The sequence below is a fragment of the Patagioenas fasciata genome, chromosome 4 (genome assembly GCF_037038585.1).
Source record: "Patagioenas fasciata isolate bPatFas1 chromosome 4, bPatFas1.hap1, whole genome shotgun sequence".
NCBI classification, from domain to species: domain Eukaryota; kingdom Metazoa; phylum Chordata; class Aves; order Columbiformes; family Columbidae; genus Patagioenas; species Patagioenas fasciata.
Window position 1 is genome coordinate 62,900,795 of NC_092523.1, and position 23,119 is coordinate 62,923,913.

At 40.4% G+C, this 23,119-nt stretch overlaps 1 protein-coding gene across 2 annotated transcripts in view; it reads left to right on the forward strand.

Annotated features, from left to right (window-relative positions):
• Positions 1-9,780: 9,780 nt before the first annotated feature.
• The window catches only part of SLC7A11 (solute carrier family 7 member 11), a 62,833-nt gene continuing 49,494 nt past the window's right edge, over positions 9,781-23,119 (forward strand). For both annotated transcript variants that reach the window (XM_065836724.2, XM_071808055.1), the window contains exons 1-3: positions 9,781-10,417; positions 13,326-13,452; positions 18,150-18,265. In XM_065836724.2, the coding sequence (XP_065692796.1) occupies positions 10,141-10,417; positions 13,326-13,452; positions 18,150-18,265 (520 nt within the window). In that variant the 5' untranslated portion in view covers positions 9,781-10,140. The remainder of the gene's footprint in view (positions 10,418-13,325; positions 13,453-18,149; positions 18,266-23,119) is intronic.

Here is a 23,119-nt window from a genome sequence, read left to right on the forward strand (position 1 = left end):
CTCCATCTTTGTCTCCATTCGCCGCCCTCCCTAGTCACTTTGTAATTATCAGAAATGGAGAAGAAGAACTGAATGCAAGACCATGCAAGAAGAAATAAAAATGTACAGGTCTTTTACTACAAGGAGTTGCAGCTTTATTTCTGGCAAGGCGTATTGTGATTTTATATCACTTGTGTTTATTATGCTCAGCACAGCATAAGAATTGATGAGAAAAGTTCTACCCTGGTGTATGTCAGACTAAGAGTTTTAGCTTTGATCTTTAGCCTAAGTTATTGCAAATTGCATTTGTATTGTTTGTTTAAATCAAAAGAAAATGTCCTAAGCGGATGATATATTGGGCTGTTTGGAGTGGGAAAATGACTTCATTTTCAGATTGAACAAGATGAATTCACTTATTAGGAGATCCTGAAGCTTATAAAGATGAAATTTTTTTATACCTGAACAGGTAAGGCTGGGGTAGGATAAGCTCACCAGATAAAATTAAAACAGAGTATGTAAAAAGCTCTCCCAAATTTTGGGGAGACTCATCTGTCACTGTGGCTCCAATATGTTGGTGCATAGGTTCCTAAACACATGGGTTGCATGTGTCTGCCATGCAGAAGAGGAAAGGGAACTCCAAAGACTGGGTTTTGTCCTCTTCATGGGTAGAGGAAGGGAGAGTTGGGAAGATGGACAGTGGTTCAGAGCATCACTTCTCATTTCCAGTTCTCTGACAGAGTAACTGGCAGGAGGCTGAATTTCTATTTTGTCACCCAGTGTGTTCAAAATAGCTTTTGTCAGGAGAAACAATATTAGAAATATAATGCAAAATATCTTCTATAAAATAAAATTCTTTACTACTTTGACCTTTCAGTCCTTTGCACTGTGCTTCGTAGTGATATGCTTCATTCTGTGAAGATTAGCAAGGCCAGCTGTATGAAGAACAAAGCCCATCAAAAACCCTCTACTTTGGCTACAGGATTCGGAAGGGCAGGACCTGCTGAGTTTGGGGCACAGCTTCCATTTGCTGTCTTGGTGGATGCCCCCTGCCAGGCAGCTGCTCTAACTGGCTGCTCACAATCCCAGCCCAGCTTGTCACTGTATGTGAATTCCTCCAAATACCCCAGCAGGTTTGAAAAACCAAATCAAACAAGAAACTGACTTCTTTTTCTTAGGCATACAGGTAGGAATCAGAGAATCAGTGGAATTACTCCCAAATTACCCATAGCAGAGTGGTTCCCATTCTAACGATATTGCTTGTTCTTGCTGTATTGTCTAGAGAAAACTAGAAATTACTGTCTTTGTACAGAGTCGAGTTGACTCTGCACTAGAGGGAGGTTGATGTGGCAGCACCCAGACCAGCTTAAGAAATTGCACCAATGCCTAAAGGCAACCTGGTAACTAGTGGTTACCTACTGAGGTTTCTGCTTGATTGTGCACTGGTGTGGACACACAGGGCTGGCTCAGCTGGCTGGTCAGGTCCTCCTTTAAGGTGCCACACTGGCATAGCCTGAGGGGCAGGCAGGACAATAAAAAGCTCTGGGATCAAGTGCTTTGCTTGGTACAGGCTTAACTGAGCTATCTGGGATAATGACCGATAGCTGGATCAGAGAATGAATTATTCATTGAGATTCACTGAGACCTGGGCATTCATTGACCCTGGAAAGGGATGTGGAAAAATAAGAGGAAATTCTGAATGGCTCCTACCTTACCTCAGAATTTAAAGAATGTACTTTAAGTTGGAGAATATGTGAGAAAATAAAGCTACAACTAATGGCAAAAATATCCCTCAGTACAATCATATGTGAGGAGGTGCCTTTAAATCTATGCTGTTTCCAGAAAAACAAATGGGGATATTTTCCCTAGTTTTTCTGAAAGAGTTCAATAAATTGAATCTAATTAATTATTAATAAAACATATACTCAGATGATTAACTTGATCTCTCTGCTTAGAGTGGACTTTCATCCAAATAAACATTTATTCTAATTTTTTGTTTAAATTAAGAATAAACAAAATCTTACATGGTGTAACTCAAATACAAATTGATCCTGGAGTAGGTCCTTTCCCTTTACCTAAATTTCTGTGGTACTTTGACCTATTCTCCAGTAAATGTTTGTATTATTTATGGTGCAGTATCTTTCTGTATTCCCTCTTCGAGCCTTCTTTATGCAGAAGGAGTACCTTTTGCAGGGATATATTGTGTTACTTGAAAATGGCCACAGTTAACTTCATGAACTGCTTTTACTGAAGTACAATTTGTACATTGACTCATAAAGCTGATGACCAGAGATATCTATATACTCAGGATTGCGTATTTCAGAGGAAGGTCCTTTCTGTGGTTGACAGGTTGTGCACTGGGCAGGATTTGCCTTTGCCATAGAGACTACTAACTATATGCATTTCCTACTCTGTGCATTGGCTCCAAATTTCAGTGGTGCGTGTGTGAGAGCTGTGGGAGTCTTTGTCCCATTGAACCTCTGTCTGCCACCCTCCCTACAAGGAAGGGCCTGGAGTCTCTGGAAAAGTGTGAGCAATACTGATTATATCAATTTATTTTAAGGCAAGCGTCCTCAAGGTGGGCTCTTTATAGAGCACTCCCTCCTCCTTGAAGTGCAAACAAGATACTAACAAATAAAAATAAAACACTGCAGTTAGTGTCCATTTTGTTTTAAAAGAGACTACGATAAAAGTGGAGGCATTTTGTAGCAGAGCTTTCTTAATCTTTGAACTAGATTCAACGTGAGAGGGGTGGAAAAAGGCTAGAATTGGTGCATTTACACAGAGGTGGTTGAGCTGTTTGCTGTTCATATGCTTATGTGTGAAGAATGAATTTGAAATTTACTTAGAAATTCATGTCACTGCTCTTTGTTGTCCTGGAGGTTTGACTTCTAAGGCTTAGGATAACTTGTACCTCCCTGCAAACGTGGTGAGGGGGAGGAGGGCAGATTTCTGATGTGGTAGCTGATTTGCACAAAAATTTAAAGACTAGGATAGACAAGACAGATACCCTCACCATACCCACACACTGCCTGCATCTGCTTAATATTGGCTTCATACTCTTCTTACTAAATGTCACAAAACATGATAAAATTACTGCACTTTAATAGATGGTATCTCTGAAGAATGTATTATGAATGTGGAAAAGAGGGACTTTGCTTTCAAAGAAGAAATGAAGGCTGACCTCAGCACCTCTCTGTTGAAATGTGGGAATAGTATATGGAGCTGCACTGGTACGAACTGCTGAAGCACCTTGGCAGCGCTCCAAATGAGTGCTCCTACTGATGGAGTTTTTAATACTTCACGAAGACACAGTGTGTGCATTTAGATGCCGATAAAATGATTCCCTGTGGGATCCACAGGCTGCATTTCTATGCTAAGTTACAATGACAGTGTGAGTGACCACCAACCACCAGTGAAGCATTTCTGCACACATGCACAGAGCAGAGCTTTGGCTTTTCTGCAGCTTAATTCCTTCTTGTGATAAACTCTGTCATGCTTTCAACCCTTGATTGAGATGCTTCTGTCTATCCCTCTCAATGCTCACATCATGTCATTGCTGTTGGTAGTAAAGAAGCCCTAAGCACCTGGGAGTTTATTGACTGCAACCTGACCTAATTGTGTTCATGACCTGCAAGAGGCCATAGACAAGACTAGTCTGGTCTCCAGACAAAAAGCTACATTAAACAAACCAAAAGAGAAATCCATGGCTGTAACTATTGCTGCATCTGGCAATTGAGAGTGGAATGAGAAGGGAACTAAAAATCCCATTGCAATTATTCTTGGGTGAGAGTGTAGTTTTCTGTTTCAGAAAATCAAATAAATTTGAGTGTATGCCCTATGTAGTCTATGTTGTATGCAACAGGAGGGGAATGAGTCTGTGAAGCCTAGCAGGAAAGGAGGGTGACCTTCTGTTAAGGGTGAGAATAAGGAACTGGAGTTCAGACTGAGGCAAGTGATCTGAAAGAGCTCCCAATGGAGCAGTCAGTAAATTAAAGCTTTGTCTAAATTCTTGGAATTACTCCTTCGAAGGTAGAAAGATTGGTAGAAAGATCTTGTAGAAAGATTTGATCTGGTAGAAAGATTTGATTCAGAGTGGAAAAACATGATTTGCACAAAGTTAAGGGCCCGGCAAAATAGAGGAGTAATGTAAATGCCTCAGGATCCTATTTTTTGTACACACAATACCGTATAAATTGTATTAAAAAATACTGTTAAAAAGCACAGGGAGTAATTAAATAGCTAAACCTAAATGTGATAATCTAGGCAGCTGTTTTATCATTTTTTTCACATTATAAGCTTTTTATCTAGTGTGAAAAATTTTCATCAGGAAGATGAAGAAATGAGCTGTGAAAGAAAACATTCTTGGTGGTAATTCTGTCTTGATTTTTTAGAAGTCCTAAGTTTTTCAGAAGTGCTGATTAATTCTATTCACATGCCCAGCCTAGCCTGAGACAGCCCAAGTAAAATCCTGACTCCCTGAACCTGACAGGAATGTTGCCATTGTGCCAGGTATCTGGCACAGGCAATTTTGATGGAAATTTACCCTGAGGTCTTGATTTCTTGAAAGCCCTGGGGTATCTCAGTGTTTATATCCAAAAGCTGAGCAAGAATAACATAGTGACTCTGAAAATTGTTGCCTCATTCTGCTGATGAGAAATGCAAACACAGAAAACTCAAGAATAATATTTGTGTACAGCATTGCTCAAGTTATGATTGCATATATCCTGAACGTGAAAGTGAGATGGTATAAAACACAATCATGTTTTCACATACACAGGGCTCCAGTAAGAATTAGCTTTCTCTCATTCAGAGCTTTCTTGCTTGGTACCAAGTGCTAATAGATCTGCTCCACTTAAAAACAAACGAATCATTAAAATGTCAAACAGTTCAGCTGAAAACATCATGCCTTTTGAAATAAAGCTTAAATAGTGAGAAAAATAGGAGGGATTTCCGAAACTTTTTCCTTCTCTCTTCTCTTCTCTTCTCTTCTCTTCTCTTCTCTTCTCTTCTCTTCTCTTCTCTTCTCTTCTCTTCTCTTCTCTTCTCTTCTCTTCTCTTCTCTTCTCTTCTCTTCTCTTCTCTTCTCTTCTCTTCTCTTCTCTTCTCTTCTCTTCTCTTCTCCTCTCCTCTCCTCTCCTCTCCTCTCCTCTCCTCTCCTCTCCTCTCCTCTCCTCTCCTCTCCTCTCCTCTCCTCTCCTCTCCTCTCCTCTCCTCTCCTCTCCTCTCCTCTCCTCTCCTCTCCTCTCCTCTCCTCTCCTCTCCTCTCCTCTCCTCTCCTCTCCTCTCCTCTCCTCTCCTCTCCTCTCCTCTCCTCTCCTCTCCTCTCCTCTCCTCTCCTCTCCTCTCCTCTCCTCTCCTCTCCTCTCTCTTTCTCTTTCTCTTTCTCTTTCTCTTTCTCTTTCTCTTTCTCTTTCTCTTTCAGCTGGAAACTGACTGGCAGCTATCAGCAAATTAGAGACAGGGAAACTTTCAGAAGCATTTGCCTTCTAAACTGCTATAGCTGTCTGCAGTCTTCTAGGAACCACATTTCTATTTGCTGACCGCATATGCATTTTGTTGGAAGCATTTTACTGGGAATACAAGAAATAACATTTGAATTGCTTTCAGATTTCTTATAGGATTTTGTCTTATTTTTAAAGCCTCTGAGCTGGACATTATTTCATTCCCTTTTATTTTTTGTTTTTCTTCTAAATATCTTCTTTGTATCCAGCACAAAGCAGAATGCAAAATAATTAAGCAAGTAATCAGTGAGTCTCTGAGTACAAAATAACACCCCCCCAACATTCTCAGTAATTCCATTTTTAACTAAAACTTTGACCTAGAGACAATAACAAATTGTTGTAGTGCTCTCACAGTTCTAGTTTTTCATTATAACTGAAAAAACTGTTCCCACTTAATTCGCAATGACACCTTCTGAAATTGCTTACTGATTTGTTTCCCCCCCCACCCCTTAACACTAGTTTAACTATTTCTTAGCACTACAAAATGAGCAGAAAATCCTCAGTCAAAACTTTTCAATGCTAGATTATCTACATGAAACAAATACTTTTAGATATTTTGCCCTTCTCTGACATTTGAAACCAGACTACCACCTTCCTACAGGGCTGCTTTCTGAGGCTCACAAACAGTTTGGGATTATACAGAGAAGGCTCAGTTTGGTTTCCTAAACAACTTTTTCATGCCATGCCACCCACACAGGAGAGACTGGGGCTTTCCTCGCCTCTTCAGTCTCAATATACTTCCTTTTTTATTCCCCTGTCTTCAGTCAGTGTGGCAATGTGTGGCCTGAAGGGTTGTCCTGTGACTCTTCGGATTTACTTGATGCAATAAGCTGATATGCAAATGCCTGGAAGGATTGTCAAGGTATGCTTGCTACACCTAGAAATTAAGGAGGATTTGTGGGTTTGGGAAGGGAAAACTCAAGTTCGGACTTGAATTTTAGGTCCTCCGCTTTGCTGTGTGTATGTTGTAGCATTCCCATAAAGGAGAATGTGTGTGTGTGTTTTGTAGCATTCCTCAGGGAAATATCTGAATTGTAAGTTCAGAATGGGAGATACAGCTGTGTCTAGGTATTTGGCACAAGCTCTACTGATGTGAAAAGTGAGAGTGCCCCAATATCAGACATTTTTAGCCCCTGAAACACTGTGGTTCTGCTATTTCACATGATGCTTGAGTATTTAATTTGCTGGAGTAGTGCAGTGCAGCTGACAGATTATTACAGATGTTGTGAAAAGTCCCAGGTCCTGGTGGTGAGAGCCCAGGGGTGGCAGCAGACAGGTGTCACTGGGAGCCATGTCCTTCAGCTGCCGGTTTGGCCCTTTGCAGGTTGTAGGTGTCGGAGGCCCCGCGGGGCTCAGCTGATAAGGGTTTCTGTTTGAAACAGCAGATAGGTAGTTCAGCGCTGATGGTGAGATTCAAAAGGAAACCATTTCACAGCGATGATCTCGGTTATGCTTTAAGATGTTTGTTCAGGAGAAAATGTCTCTGAATTGGGAAAAAAAGAACGACCGAAGAGAAACAATAAAGGACCATCCACAATGCCAGCTGCCATTAGAGGATGAAAGTTTATTTTCAGACCATCATTTTTAGGGACATTGCTTCAAATAATTTCATCGATCTGAAGAAAATGGCAACTTATACCTTTTTGTTCTGTTTTCAGAGTGGATTTTTATGGAAGAACAGGGCTCTTCTTAATGTTGGACAGGTTAAGCCCTGTGCTTTTAGAAGAGCTCTCTGAAAAGACACTGAACATTGCGTATTGTGGTTGCATAGTGATACAGTCATTGCTGTGTGATAATAATTCAAATGAAAGCAGCCGGTGGGCTACAAACAGTCAGAATGGATTTTATGAGTATGCTGTATGATGTGGGGCAGCAGACAGTAATGGACCTTTACCAGCTTCATTCCCTCCTTGGAACAGGGCTCAGGTGATAGACAATTCTCACCAAATTTCCAGAAAGTAATAAATAATCGCTCAAAACCAGATAAGTATTCCCTATCCTGGTAGTTGGAAGTAAGGTTTGAAAAAGTGATCCTACTTTTTTAATTTTTAGTGGGTAACATTGAGAAGTGGTTAATGCAACAGTAATCACTACAAATAGTGTGATCAGTAGCAAGCTGCTAGTAGGTAGGAAAAAAGTTTTCTACATCCAGCCTTCCTTAATTCCCACCTTAGAAATTTCACAAGGAATTTCACATGCTGTCAAGCTTTACATGCGTGATGTCCTTACACCACAGAAGAACCAAGCACCCTTTTTCCTGCATGGGAGAGCATTAATAGCCATGTCTGGTGGCCAAATATGAGTCATAGAATATGGACCCAGGATTCATTATTCTGGCTAGTGGTCACATGAAATTTGAAAGGCATTATACTGTCCAGTGTTTTTACTCAGTAACTGATGCAGACAGCTGGATTGCTGGGAGCTGCCTCTGGTTTGTCTGGGAGATTACTGAGCTTCTGATTTGATCTTGGAGCCATCTTCCTGTGTAAATAAAGGGTAAGCATTAGTTAGACTGATTACCTTAAAGTATTAGATGTTTTAAGATGTCATGTGTTTCTTCATTAAATGGCCTTTGAAAATTAAAATAAAGGTCATCAGCCCAACCCAGTTCTGTGGTTAATGCTTTTTCCTGGTTTGCTTTGATCTAGTTAGTTACTTCAGGCATTTATAATTTTATTGGGGGGCAGCCTCTGAAATTTACATCAAGGGAAAATAATTCTGCATAGCACACCACCTACTCGTGGCTTTGCATGTAGCTGGTGCTGTGAAAACTGGCTTGGTTTGGACTGTGCAGAGGCAAGAGGAGGTCCTGCCCGCAGTCGGGCTGTGCGGTCACCTGTGGGGGACAGTCAGTTCCCTGAAAGGTTGGACACGCGGTGCAGTGACAACAGGAGTATGAGCTATGCAGAGAAGTGAGGGACCAGCTGCTGTGCACATCAGCAGAGGAAGAAGTAGGATGTGTTCAGAAAACAGGCAAGCACTACCAGTATGTAGTCAAAAACTACAACCTCTTTTGGTTTTACCTGTGTGCATTTAACCAGATAAGCTTTCTTTTTTTTTTTTTTATTTTTTTTTAATTTTTATTTTTATTAATTCCTTTATCTCAGTGCAGGTTATTGCAGGTGAGTTATAACTGGAAACATGAGCCTTTAAAAACACTGAAGTTTCACAGCTGCAGTGTCTTGATACTCCAGGATCTCCTGTTTCTCAAAGAAATTTGAAAGCAGAGTTGTACCCTGAGCTCAGTGCCCGCTTTACAAATGATAAAATGTTTTAACTGCTATCTTTTTTTTTTTTTTCTCAATCCTGGGTCCTAATTAAGCAGTACGTGTAAGAGCAGTAACTGCAGTAATCATTTCTCTTTGCACTGATCTAATCTGAAGCCACGAGCAGCTGCAAGAGTTATGCTACAAAAGATTTTTCCCCTTTGGCATATCTTACACAGGCTGTCCCTCAATTAGGTTACAAGTACTTGAAGGCTATTGATTTTAGTTTCGTTTTATGAGAATGCTCTTATTTTAAACACTTTAATTTCTCAGGTTCAAATTTGAATGAAGAGGTAGTGAAACAAAAGTATATAAGCATCTGATTACCTGTTTATCTGATTAGGGCAGCCCTACAATAACTTGAAAAGTCCTTTCTGATTCCGGAGCTGGAAATCCTGTGCTCTGTGCTGTTGTCCTACTCCCTCCAGATCCTACACAAGATGTGGCTATAAATGCTAATAGTATTTTTTTAAGGAAATGTCGTTGCCACGTTGCTTACCAACATCCCAGAAACACACTGCCTGTACGAAAATTACTGTACTGTGGAAATAACCCAGGATTTTCATTAGGTTGATTTGAGTGTGTTGCTAGGCAACACAGGGTAACGAGGTGTATTTATGTATGTATTCTTTAGGTAGCTACAGGCAGTCCCTATAGAGATTTCCAGGTAAATACTGTAGATTTGAGAGAGGCTGATCAACTGACACCAGAAGTTAAGCCCCGCAAACTTAACTTTCATTAAGAGGAGTTTTTCGAGCAAGAAATTGGATTAGACCCAGGGATGACGTATCCTGTTTGATTTCTTTTCCCCTTGAACTCTGACAAGCTTTGCGTTTAGGCAGGCTTTTGTTTCTGATTTCAAGTTGCTTTAAAAGATTTGGGAGTGTGTCTCGGAGCGTCGAGGGCAATGTGCTTAGCTTGATTGGCTCGGTTTGCTTGCGAATACTTTGTTCTTCCCACCACGCTCAGGTCGGTTGTGCAACATGCCCCTACTGTTAAAAAAAAAAAAAAAAAAAAGAGAGAGAGAGAGAAATGCTGAGTAATGCCAGAGGTTTCTCAAATGGCTGATGCAAACCTGGAGAATTTGCATCATCATTCAGCTGGAGTAACTTGGTATGACAAGAGCTTAAATACAAGTCCACGCGGAAGCTGAGCTGGTTTCCAATGCTGGGGCAGTACCAGCTCGCAGTGTGAAAGTGCAGGTGTTCCTGAGCAGTGCTCTGATAGCAGCCAAGGCTGAAACACTTTCGGAGCCTGCTACCTGTGTGTAGGAGCAGCTGGGAAGATAAGAGAGGGCAGAGAAAAGAGACTAAGTAGTTGGCTACACAGAGAGGAAAGAAACCTTGAGTTTCTGCTGCAAACTTTTTTGCCTGCGCTTGCTGTGGCACTGGAACATGTTGAGGAAAGCTGCTGTAACCACCGTCTCTAATGGAAGCTACTTGCAGGGGGAATCTAATGGCAGGTTGCCCACTATGGACAGTGGACAGCCAGCCCAGGAGGGAAAAGTTGTGCTGAAGAAGAAAGTGACACTTTTGAGGGGCATATCCATCATAATTGGCACTATCATTGGAGCTGGCATCTTCATCTCTCCCAAAGGCATCCTGAAGAACACGGGCAGTGTAGGCATGTCCTTGATTCTCTGGACAGCATGTGGTATCCTCTCGCTCTTTGGTAAGTTGCTTAAAAGTTTCTAATTGGTCCAGAGGGGTGGCTGGTGTTTTTTTATTATTATTATTTGTCTGATTTTGCCATTGGATATCAAGGCACAGTGTGGAGCCTGAGGACCAATAAGGCTACAGAATTTTTTTGCTGTGTGATAGGTTGAGTGGAGGGCACAGAGGTACACAACCCCTGTCCCCCAGTGCCTCATCTGTAAAAACCAGAAATATAAATTATTGTTTCTTATGGGTCCCTAAAGGAACAGGAGAAGTAAATGTCCATTTTCTGCCATATAGCATGCTGTATGTATAATGTTTTTCTGTAAGATGTAGTTTACGGTTTGCTTGTAAGGCCACCGGCAGCTGGGGATGCGGGTCACCCTGTTTGAACACTGATGAAATGTTTAGATAGCTCGACTTAGTTCCCCAGAGGGTAGATCAGGGTCTGAGAGGAATAATTCCCACTGAATGTAAACTGTATTGGCATGAAAAGGAGCAAAATAATAATGCTAATAACCCCTCTCCTCAGTCTTGTATTACTGCTCCTTACTTTATTCCCCGCTCATGATGCTGCTTTGAAAGATTGAGCCACAAACAACAGTGCGAAGGAAACACATTTGTAATGAGAGTTTTATTACTGGCCTGCCTATTGTGACAGTTTTTACTAATTCTTTGTATTCTTGACGAGTATTAAGTTTTGAAGAATGTCAGGTTTTTTGTTCTGTATACAAAACCCCCATTCAGAGTAAAAAGCACCACCCTGGCCCCTGTGAGACAGAGGGTCCATTGACCTACTTAATAAGTTAATCTTGAAGAAGCTGAAGAACTAACATGAATATTGGCTTTATTTAAAACAGAAACAACTTGTTCTCTGGCAGGAGGTAAAGAGGCCAAGCATGGACTAACACGTGTCGGAGTAACAGGTGGAACATGCAAATGCCACCCTGGCTAAATTGGCTCTGAGCTTAAAAGAAACACTGACTACAGAATAAGCCCACCCTAGCCAAACAGAGATTGCAAGAAAGTTAGGACCTGTTTTAGTCAAATGTTAAATAACCATACTGCAGCATAATCTGTTGTACAATCATGGAAGTCCTGTCTGTAACCAAAATTCCCCTGGAAAGAAAGACCTCAAATACAATTTGTAACCCTGTCAGAAGACATTGGTCTTTAGATGTAGTAAAATCAAAATTTGCTTGTCATTCCAATTTTTGCTTTAACTTTAATAGTAAGAATTTTCTGACTGTGAAGTAAAACCTGTACAGAAAAAAAAAACAACCAAAAAATCTGTCTTTTATCAGACAGGATTTCAATGTCATTTTCCAGATCTCAAGGTGTGAAGAACTGTGTAATTTGGCAGGGCAACACATACTATCTCTTTTTCTAAATGGACCAGTTACAGTTGTTTCTTTCGTAGTTTTAATGCCATGAATGATTTTAATTCCCTGCATTACTCAATTATAGTAAAATCTCATGTAAAGATCACTTCAGGTCTTATTGAGGCTGTGTGCATGGCATTTATCGAAACACAATTTCATTTCATCTTGAACCTCAACAGAGGAGGATGGGAAGAGTAAACCCATCAGTAGCTGTTTTTTTTTAATGTGGCTGTAAGAATTCCTTTAAGTACATTTTCAGGTAAGCTGAAGAATAGCGGATAAAAGCTGCCACACTTTTGCAAAACCGCAAACAAAGCAAATGAACAAGGGTGGAATTTGTCATAATGTGGTACAGCTTTAATGGGCTTGTGCATGCTATGTAGTTTGGACAACTGTGGTTTTAATCTTAAAGTGTTGCAGCATAAAGGCATGCAAGGGAACAGAGTCCAGGCATGTTCATATATGTCACTGATCTTGCCATGTGGTGTTTACAAACTTTGTTAATGTTTTCCTGTGGCTTCACAGACTTTCCTCAAAGGGCTCGCCTACATTTACAGGACATGGTACACCTCTTCTCTACTGATGCTGTCCATCCGTGGAGCTGAGAACTTGCTGGCTTTGCGGCTGGGTGATAGCTCATTTAAGCAGCAGTAGCAGATGGTCCATGGGTGAAGAAGGCTTTGAGTGGGTCCTCATGGTTGCAGCACGCTCTTGTCTGCTGTGTGATGGCAGAGGCAACCTTGGGAAGCTCCGAGAGGTGTTACTTGCTGGGAATGCCACTAGCATTTGCTCCAAAGGGGCCTGAACCACTTCTGCATAAACTTGCCACCCCTAATACAATGATGTGATGATGATTTTGTGTTTTTTTTTTAGCCAGTGAAGTGACCCTCCTTCTATAAAAACATGAAGTTGCCTGTATTCGAGGCAATATAGAAATAAGCTGAGCTTTCACTGCATTAGTAGTACCCAACAACACTGCATCAGGGCTAAGACATCCCCTGAATTTTTTATGCAAGATTTTGGGAGTACTGTCGAGGAAAATTCTTAACCTGTGGTTCCTGCTTCCAAATTTTGGCCAGTTGATTGCCACACCTGTGGCTGAGGAGGGGGAATACAGTTTTCAGGTTTTCTTCAGAGGGTGAGCCAGGTATCTCCAAGGCTGAAAGGAGCCAATCATCATTTGACAACAAGCAAATGTGTCAGAAGCTTTCAGTGGGTGGGACAGCCAGGCTGACTGGGGAGCTGGGGTAGCTGGTGTGACACAGCACTTTATTGTCCCTCTTCATGAGATGAGTAATGAAACGTGTTGATAACAAATAGTTTGTTCAGTGGCTTGCACACAAATGTAACTGGGTATACATAGAGTTTGGTTAACTGCAGGTCTAGCTGAATGACTTAAAACCTAGAAAATTGCTTGAAAAAAGGTGATTAAAATGTATCAAAAGTAGTTGTGATACCACAGCAGCTCCATTGCTTAGCTTACAAATGTTTTGAAAATTATTTCTGGATGTCTCTTGTGATGCCACAGTTTAATTCTCACAGGTGCCCTCTGCTATGCTGAACTAGGAACATGCATTAAGAAATCTGGTGGTCACTACACCTATATCCTGGAGGCCTTTGGCCCATTACCTGCTTTTGTGAGAATGTGGGTTGAATTACTCGTCATTCGGTAAGTGTATCATGGCTTTTCTGTGTTTCTTTTCTGAGAGCAATATGCTTTTCAGTCATAAAGAAAAATCTCCAATATGTGATGTGCAAAATAAATCAAATATATCTTGATGAATTAGCTGTGTTCTTTTAGTATGGTTGCTTCAGAGAATTTAAGAAAGCCATTTTGCTCATCACTATTGAAACATTCAAAAAGTAATTTGTGCATATATGGGGGGAAAGATTCTAAGAAAACTGCCTGACACAATTCAGCTACTTGCTTTAATTTTACGAAGCTTACTGTATCCATTAATGTCACTAATAATGCTAATACCCGTGCCTATATACAGTATAGTGGAAGAAGGAAGTCACCTTCACTTTTTTCAGTCTTGGAACTAGCTTTTGGAATGGTTGCTGTTGTGTGTCAGTACAGGAATAACTCCTGGTGAAGCTCTTGCCTACTAACTTTTAGGTTTGCGGGCATAATTTGTTCTCTGTATGTCAGTTCAGGTCCCCATTTTTTGTTTGTGTGGGGTGTTGGAGAACTTAGTTATTGATTACTATGAAAAGCATCAAGTGACCAAACAAAACCACATTAAGTCTTTACATATTTAAAATATCCACATTATTGTTTTGCTGTGTAAACCTGTGGTTCTTGCAGCCTGTGGCATTGTATAGGTCAATTACAATATGAAGATGCCAAATCATCAAACCATATTAAATGAGTTTTCAAAATGTAAATGGATCTTTGTATCAAACTCTTTGATTAATTAATTAATTTATTTATTTATTTTACAGTACTGCTGAGGCTGGAAACTTATTAATGTAGGACAAGGCAGCTCACTTACGCAAAATGACTTTGGGAACACTCCATTCCAGCCTAAGGCTAGTGAGCACTCCTTTCCCCTTTCTTCCAGAATCAGCAGATTAATCACAAAAGCAAAAGCCCCATTTCCAATCACAACAATGTTTACATAATATTGACGAGTTCTAGCATAGACTGTTGAGTTTAAAAGCACTGACAGTGCCGAGTCATTATGAAACCGTAAATTCTTATCTTGTTTCCAGAGGAAGTAATAGTGTATGTCAGATGGTCCCTTACATCCTCCCCACCCACATGTAACCTTTGAATTAACTGTGTAATTTCCATCAAACGTGATGAAAGAGCAGATGTCTTAACTGTATTAACTTTTTGCCAAAAAGGAAAACCAGAAGGAGGAAACAGACCTATATTTTCACTGCGAGAAGCACAGTGCTGTGAACATAGCTGTAGATCATCACGCATCACAGAATCACAGAATGTTAGGGATTGGAAGGGACCTCGAAAGATCATCTAGTCCAATCCCCCTGCTGGAGCAGGAACACCCAGATGAGGTTACACAGGAAGGCATCCAGGCGGGTTTTGAATGTCTTCGGAGTAGGAGACTCCACAACCTCCCTGGGCAGCCTGTTCCAGTGCTCTGTCACCCTCACTGAGAAGAAGTTGCTTCTCAAATTTAAGTGGAACCTTTTGTGTTCCAGTTTGAAGCCATTACCCCTTGTCCTATCATTGGTTGTCGCTGAAAAGAGCCTGGCTTCATCCTCATGACACTCAACCTTTACATATTTATAAACATTAATGAGTAACCCCTCAGACTCCTCCAAGCTAAAGAGACCCAACTCCCTCAGACTTTCCTCATGAGGGAGATGCTCCACTCCCTTAATCATCTTCGTTGTCCTGTGCTGGACTCTCTCCAGCAGTTCCCTGTCCTTCTTGAACTGAGGGGCCCAGAACTGGACACAATATTCCAGATGCAGTCTCCCCAGGACAGAGTAGAAGAGGGGAAGAACGTCTCTCAACCTACTAACCACTGCCCTTCTAACACACCACATCATATAATTGACAGAAGAGATAAGTGTTAGAAATCCCCCTCTTAACCCGCACTTAATAGACAGGGGGACCTTATTAACCTAAGAACAAATAGCCACAAGAAACCAGGCCACATAAATTCCTCTCAAAGGTATTTTTTGTGTGTGTGTGAGGTGCCTTTTTTTTTTTTTTTTTACTTATGACGCTGTCTCAGGAGTGCCACAAAAACACTCTTAGTCATCATGATCTGCCCCACACCCAGAAAATAATCATCTTGCATGGGAAGAAACATCAGTGGATTCTTTAATCGTCAAATCTGAGAAGCAACAAGGGAGTTGAACTTGTTATAGCTTGTGATAATCAGAACAGTGCTGCCAAAACTCTGTGTAGAGTTTTATATCTGACTCTTGCATCAGTAAACTAATTGGCTACTGCTATCAAAGAAGTTGAGACCTAATACGTATCTAGGGTTTTTTTGACGGGTGAAGTTGCACAAACACTTCTCAGCTAAGCCATTTTTTCCTCTGAAATATTGCAGGATTATCACACCCATGGGCTGGTGGAGCAGCCGCAACCAAAACAAACATTTTCTACTCTCATATGTCTTTTCAACCATTATTTTACAGTCTCAGACACACTTAACTCTGCCCATATACTGATTACACTCTGCCAGCATCATGTGCTGTTTAGAAGTGCCTTACACTGTGATGTTCCTCATCCAGTACAAGCATGAACTTTTTTCTTTCCAAAAGTCAGGTTGTGGGTATATTACAGACTTTTTTTTAGAAAAAAAGAAAAAGAGCCAGCTTTCAAACAAGCGTAGATGACTGTGTGAACATGTTACCTGTAGTGCATAACTATGGTGGTTGTTAACCGCAGGTTGGGTAAGAGTGCACTGCCAAGTAAGTGACTCACTCACCTGTGGTATGTGCTGGCGGCACTATACCTGCTCCTTTATCACTGGCTTTTTGTGCTCCTTGCCCTTAAATGAAAACTGCTAATTCACTTTATTGTCTGCTCCTCAACACACAGCTGTTAGGGGGCTGACAGTCAAAAAGAAAATGCCCCATTCCTTCAACTTCCACCTCAATTGATCCACTACATTGCCAACAACATCTCCCCTCAAATGTGGGACTATGAGAGGTACTTATTAGAGGTATAATTTAGGACCTATGTTTTTAAAAATAGTGTTTTGGATAGCAGTGACTGACTCTTTAAAAAGGACTTTCTTAAAATGTCAGGGAAAAATCCAAGTTCTGGTAGAAGGGACGGAGGAAAAAAAATCTGGGTAAGCTCCAAATATCTGATCTTTCATCTGATCTAGGACACTTCAAACTGCTTTTGGCAGTCTGCAATATTTAAAAGCCAGAAATCTTGTGATCATCTTATGTAAATTAGAAATATTGCACCAATGTAAAATCAGTAAATATACATGTAAATCTAGAACAGAGGACATTTGGTCTCTGAGCAAAGGCTAAAGTTGCAAAGACGATTGTTGGCCAGTGCAAGCACAGTCCCTGTGTGTTGAGGATGCGTGAGCAACAGCCCTCATTTGTCCACACAGAAACTTTCCGAGGAAGATACTTCTGTTCTTTGCTTCTCTGCAGTTTGCTCCAACACAATGTGTGACATTTTGGTTGAGTCATAATGCTAAGAAAGTGGATTTTCTTCAGAGGGTGAAACTCTGTTGTGGAAAATTCCTTTGTCATTTGATGGAGAATAATAACTTCTCTGCAGAATTTTTACACTGTTCTGTAGCATTTTAGCAACCATAGTTTTGTTAAAATTCTATAGGGTGAGGTATTTCATGTACAAAAAGCATTATTTTATTAAATGCTGTAGATTTTTTTTTTTTTTAATGACAAATTTACATGGACTTGTTTAACTCAAAAATCCTGTGAGGCAGAATCTTATGGCCGTTTCGCCTTATAGTGCATGAGCTTACAATGAAGAACAGATGCCACCATCTGTCCTAAGAAGGGCGAGAGTGTTCTCCCAAACCAAATGTGAACAGACCACTGGAGCTGTTATATGCAGACAGCATCTGATTTTGAGGCACAGGGTAATTTGCTGTTAATATCTGTCAGTGCTAAGGCTTCTGGCAGACTTTTAGCTTGCCTCAAAGGGAAAGGTTGTGTTAATTTTATAAGTATTCTAAATTTGTAGATTCAACAACTGCATGCCTGCCCTTCTTCACATTTATCTGTTTCATAGTAGGTACTTTCTGTACCTTAAGGATTTTTACTCTCACTTGCAGTGCTGGGAAGTTGTTAGTCAATAAAAAGAACAAATATTTTAAAAATTCTGTTTGCATTTTAGAAAATCCCATTTTCATTCTTTTTTTTTTTTTTCATTGCCTGAGACTTTAGTTACAGCCTTGGGTAGGTGTTTGATGCTTATTTCAGTAAAGCAGAGTTCTCAGCTTGACTGAAATTAATTTGCTTGTGACTGTGAAGGCAGAGATATACTTGACCGCTAAAATTCAGTCTTTAACAACTTTTACTCAGGGTTTTGCCCATATAATTCCAATTCTGGCTACGTTCACTTCAAGTGACTAAATGAAGATTTGCATTGACACCATTCCTTTCTGTTTATGACTGCTTCACAACATGGAAGTTGTAAGATTGATCCTGGTAAGAATTGTTGCTGTCAAGGTCAGAACCACTGAGCAAAGCTGAACTGCTTGTGGTTCCTAGCTCTCTTCAGAAATGATGGTGCATGGCAGCATATTTATAAGCAGGCATCAAAATTAAATACGGTTCACAATTCTGTGATAGCAGAGTTACAGCATGATCATGTATGAATCTTGTCTATGTACTATTGCAGATTAATTTTGTGATTTATTCTTTGTTGTTTTGTTTTTACTCTAGCCCTGCTGCCACAGCAGTGATATCATTGGCATTTGGACGTTACATTTTGGAACCTTTCTTTATGCACTGTGAAATCCCAGAACTTGCGATTAAACTTATTACAGCTGTTGGCATCAGTAAGTATCCAATTTAAGGTTTCAGGGAAGGCTAGAGGTGATGTAATTGAAAAGAAAAAAGAAAAAAAACAACTAATAGCACACTGAACAGGTAGTCATTTGATGTGAATCATCACAGATTGACTGTGCATCCAGTGCCAAGGGCATCAGCATGACTTTTTGCCTGGGTATGTGTGTTTGTGAACATATGCAGTAGTAAAGGAATAGCAGACTTCATTAATGACAGGGAAAATCTATTGCTGAGCCTGACTCTGCCACCTGAATTAATGGTGAAACTCTCATTACTTTTGTAGAAGCAATTTCAGGCTCTAAGAGATGGTGAGCCAGTGCCAGAGATATGGAAGAATGATTACCTGATTTTAAGTGCTTTGCTCTACCTCTGGTTTAGGATGCAATTGAGTGCCAAGTATGATGCCATGAAGAAATGTAGCTGTCTCGAGCACAGCGCAGGCAACATGAGATCATCTTCGCTAGTTCCACTCTGTCCTGCATAGCAATAAAACTTATCTAGGCAGTTGTGTTTCAGGGAGCAGGAATCCAGCTGATGAGTTTGGGAACAGTGTGTACAGTCTGGGGAATCATAGAATAGTTTGGGTTGGAAGGGACCTTCAAAGGCCATCTAGTTCAACCCACCTGCAATGATCTTCAATCAGATCAGGTTGCTCAGAGCCCCATCCAGCTTGTCCTTGAATGTCTCCAGGGATGGGGCATCTACTGCTTCTCTGGGCAACCTGTGCCAGTGCTTTACTGCCCTCATTGTGAAAATGGATGTCTGTCACTAATTGCTTGTCTTAGCCTTACTGACTTTGCAATTAGTGTAAAAGTGACCGTTGAGAGTTACAGAGAGCCAATAATTGTCCATGGAAGGAGAGAGGCTATCCTGAGACCAGGAGCTTTACAGTGTACCTGGCCTGGTGAAGGAGGCTGCATGAAGTGGGAAAGCACAAATCTGGATACGAATGGGACTCTGGAGCTGTGTGGTTGTAGTGCTCGAGGCATGTTTCCCATCTGCATGGTCACTGGGGATGATGCTCCTGGCACACGTGCACACCAACCTGCATTCAGCTGTACTGGGGGGTGAGTGCAGAGTAGACCTGAGTTATTAGTAACAGATTTTTCCTTTCAGTGTGGTCAGTGCACATATCAGAAACAAAAGGACTGGAAAAAAGGAATTGAGACATGCAAAACAATCAAAGGCACATGGGAGACTCCTTTAGTTTTGCACAATAACAGGTTCAGATTACTTTTTGTTTCTTTGGGGTAGAGAATTCAATTAACATTGAAATTTCCAGTCTTCAGGTTACTGCGGCTTTTGGTAGGAGCTCTCTTGATAAGAGTTCCCTTCTTGCTGGGAGTGTTAAAAAATCAGTATGTGACCGCATTTCTTTTCGACTTAATTATGCACAAACTATAGGTTTCATAGGAATAATTGAATTAAGGCATGAATTTTGAGGTCAATGACTTTTTATAGCTACATCTGTCTAAAATATTTCAGTGCAAGATAAGGGTGAAACAGATGTTCAGTAACTTCAAGGTCACTGAGACAGAAGGAATGTTAAGTGAGGACTCCATCAAAGCGTTTTGTTAAGTGCATGTGATTCAAGCACAATAAGTGAACAATTTGAAATAGCTTTTTATTGCTTTTAATTTAATTGAAAAACCAGGGCTTCACAAAGTAATTAAATAAAGAAGTAGTGTTGCAGGGGGGGTGGAGTTATGGTGAAATAATTACAGCCTAAAGGAAAAGAGGAGCTCACAGCAGACTGTTCCTATGGTGACTGCGGGTCTGTGCAGCACAGGTAACGTGAGCTGTCATTTCAACGAAAGAAGGGATTCTTGTAGAAAGTTTGTGATGGTGAATGGGACAATGCTGTGGAAAACAGTGACATGTCAGACCGAGGCTTTATCTTTATTCTTTGTAGCATTCTCTGCAGCGGAGTTTCATTTGTAGTAGTTTTTGATCATATGCTACACTTCAGCTAAGGGATACAAGAGTGTATAACTGCTATTTCTCTATGGCAGGAATTAGCTGTTGTGGTAATCGCTATGAATGTTCTGTATAGTGCATGTAGGCAGAGTGATAGGCAAAATTTAGGTGGTTTTGACCTGAACAGACACACTGGAGCCCTGAAGTACTTACAGTCTAATTTAGCAGTGCTGAAGGTAGTGTTTAGTTCCACTGAAAATTTTAAGTTAATCAGGAAGTGAACTGATGTGCCTTTTGTCTTCTGATCCGTTCCTGGTCCCTTCTCCCTCCTACGCCTGACAACATGATGCTCACTGCAGATCTGTCCTCGTTGCATGGGTGAAAGGAAATAGGAAGAGCTGTTAAACTCAGTCCTTGGATGAGACTTTGTTCTGTGGTTTTACCTTGTCATTTCATACTAGAAAGTGCAGGAAGAGATTTTGAGAAATCTCCAGGTGATCCCCTGCCCCCGAACATAGTCAGTATATTGAAACAATTTCTGACAGATGTGAGTCTAAACTGATCCTAAAACCTCCAGTGAGGGAGTTTCTAAAGCCTCACCTAATACTGCAGCCCAGCTTTTTCTATCCTTGTCACAAGAAAGGTTTTTGTTTGGTTGGTTTTCCTTCCTCTTTCCACCTAAACCTCATTTTCTGCAATTTAAGTGTGCTATTAAAAGATTGCATGAGATTAATGGAACCAGTATTATGATGGGGAGTGGCAGATACTGTTGCTCATCTACCAGCTGCAAACAAGTAAGTACTAACTCATGAAGGGGCTACAACCTATTCTGCTCCCCACCATTGTCCCTCAGTATCTCTGTTGAAAAAGCAACAAGGGTCCTGCAGAGGAGATGCAGATCAAATGAGAGCTAAAATGGAACTACCAGAGATGGTGACCTTTCAAAAAACCTCATTCTTTGTTTATTATTTATAGGAAAATTCATATGCTAGGCACAAAATTCCCCTTAACATAACGTCTGTTCTGAGCAATTTTGAACTATCTATAGAAGCAAATTTCCTGTTCCATGATATGGTGCGCCTTTTTTTTTTTTTTTCCCTTGTCTGAAAAAAATAAAATAATTAAAAAAAAGCCCAACTAACCAGAAAGTCTAAACCTTTCAATTGCTCAGTGGAGAGAAGGATACTTGTTGTTGGGTGGAGGTTCTCTTGAGATACCCCAGCTTTCTGAGCCTCTGTGCAGAAAAGGCTACCTGTTCTTTTCAAACCTAGAAATCACTTTAATTCACTTGATATTTTTCAAGTGAATCCCTGTCAGGAAAAAAGCTAGGCAAATATAGGATATGTGTATCTCAGTCTTTTTGTCAGTCTGCCATAAACTTCTTCTAAATTTGATCACTTTACTGGACCTTAGAGAAGAGCAGACATCTTAAAGATGTCTAATTACTACAATTTTAATGAAAATAGGTGGCCAGGTAGAGGATAGACAACCTGCATGTGACCTAGTACAGGAAAGCACAGAAGAAGAAAATGCAGAAAAAAATTGCTTACAGGAGATGAGGCCTTCTGAATGCCGAAATTTGCTTGAGTTGAACACAACAGCCCCAGGACACAAAGCAGAAGGGGTGCAGACCTTCTTTGTTCTGATGCTGAAGATGTTTTTTTTAGGAGAAAGAGTTAAAAAATCACGTATCTCTTTAAATGAAAGCTGGTAGACTCCTCCATATTTCTTGTTTCTTCCAATGAAGAAATATGTTATCACCATTGTGCAGCGTGGCAGTAAACAGTGAAAAAAATCCAAACAAGCAAAAAAACCCCTCTGTATTTACATATTGTTTTATTTGTACCTTTTGATTCTTCTCCTAATGGTAAGCTCAACTATAGTGATAACTGGAAGGGTTAGATTTTACTGTGCAAAAGTACTGAACTGTACTATCAATATGTAACCTTACTAGATATGCAATCTTAACTGAGCAAGTTTTAATATTTTCACTTGGCCTCCATATCAGAAATCAGATAATCAAGTTTCAGCTATTAAGAACTGTGAGACTGAAAGCAGGTTACCAACTCACAGACATTTTAGAAGTTTTTACACTCATTTAGGCATATTTTGGGCAGTTCATGCCACAATAATGTTTAGTTTCCCCCTTTTTATGGAGGTCTGCTAAAAAAAAGCCAAATGCCCCAAATTACAAGTATTAGAGAGAGGCAATCTTATACTTGAAAACCAATCCATCAGTGCTTGCTGGTAGATACTGCAGACCAAAGTTTTATAGCCATAAATCTGATGTGTATGTGAGTCTATAGTTAGTTGTCTTTTTTTTTTTTTCTTTCCCCCCGTCATGGCAAATGTTACTGACATTCTTTCTGCTGCTGACAGTTTTCAAACAAGCAGTTTAAATTAAGACATTTCTTGACTTGCAGGGGTAGCAAAAGCTGCTCTGGTGGCTGCTTTTGTGCCTCCCATGACTTCGTTTTAATTGATGCATTAGAATCTGCAAATTGAGGGTATTTTTTGCTTTGTGTGAATGCCTTGACCCTAAAAGCTCGACAAGTTAGAGGAGGACTGTTTCCTTGGTTTCCTGATGAGGCAATAGTACATATATTCCTGAAAAGTAGGCCAAGATGTAATGCTTACTGCTGCTTTTCCCATTAGATTTTGTTATCCATTTAAAGCTGTGGCTGTGTGAAGGAAAGAGACAGTGAAAAGCAACATGATGGGTATTACCATCGTGGTTTTTTGTTCAAGAAGCCCATTCATCTCACTGTTAGTTAGGTATTTTGTTTAGAATAATTGTCTATTCTCCTCCTAAAGTTAGCGGAGGAAGAGGGAAAGAGACACTTCCTGAAAGCAACTTATCTCACCTGAGATAGGTACATGAGAGAGGTGTTAGTACTCATCATCTGAAGGTAACTGTGTCTTCACTG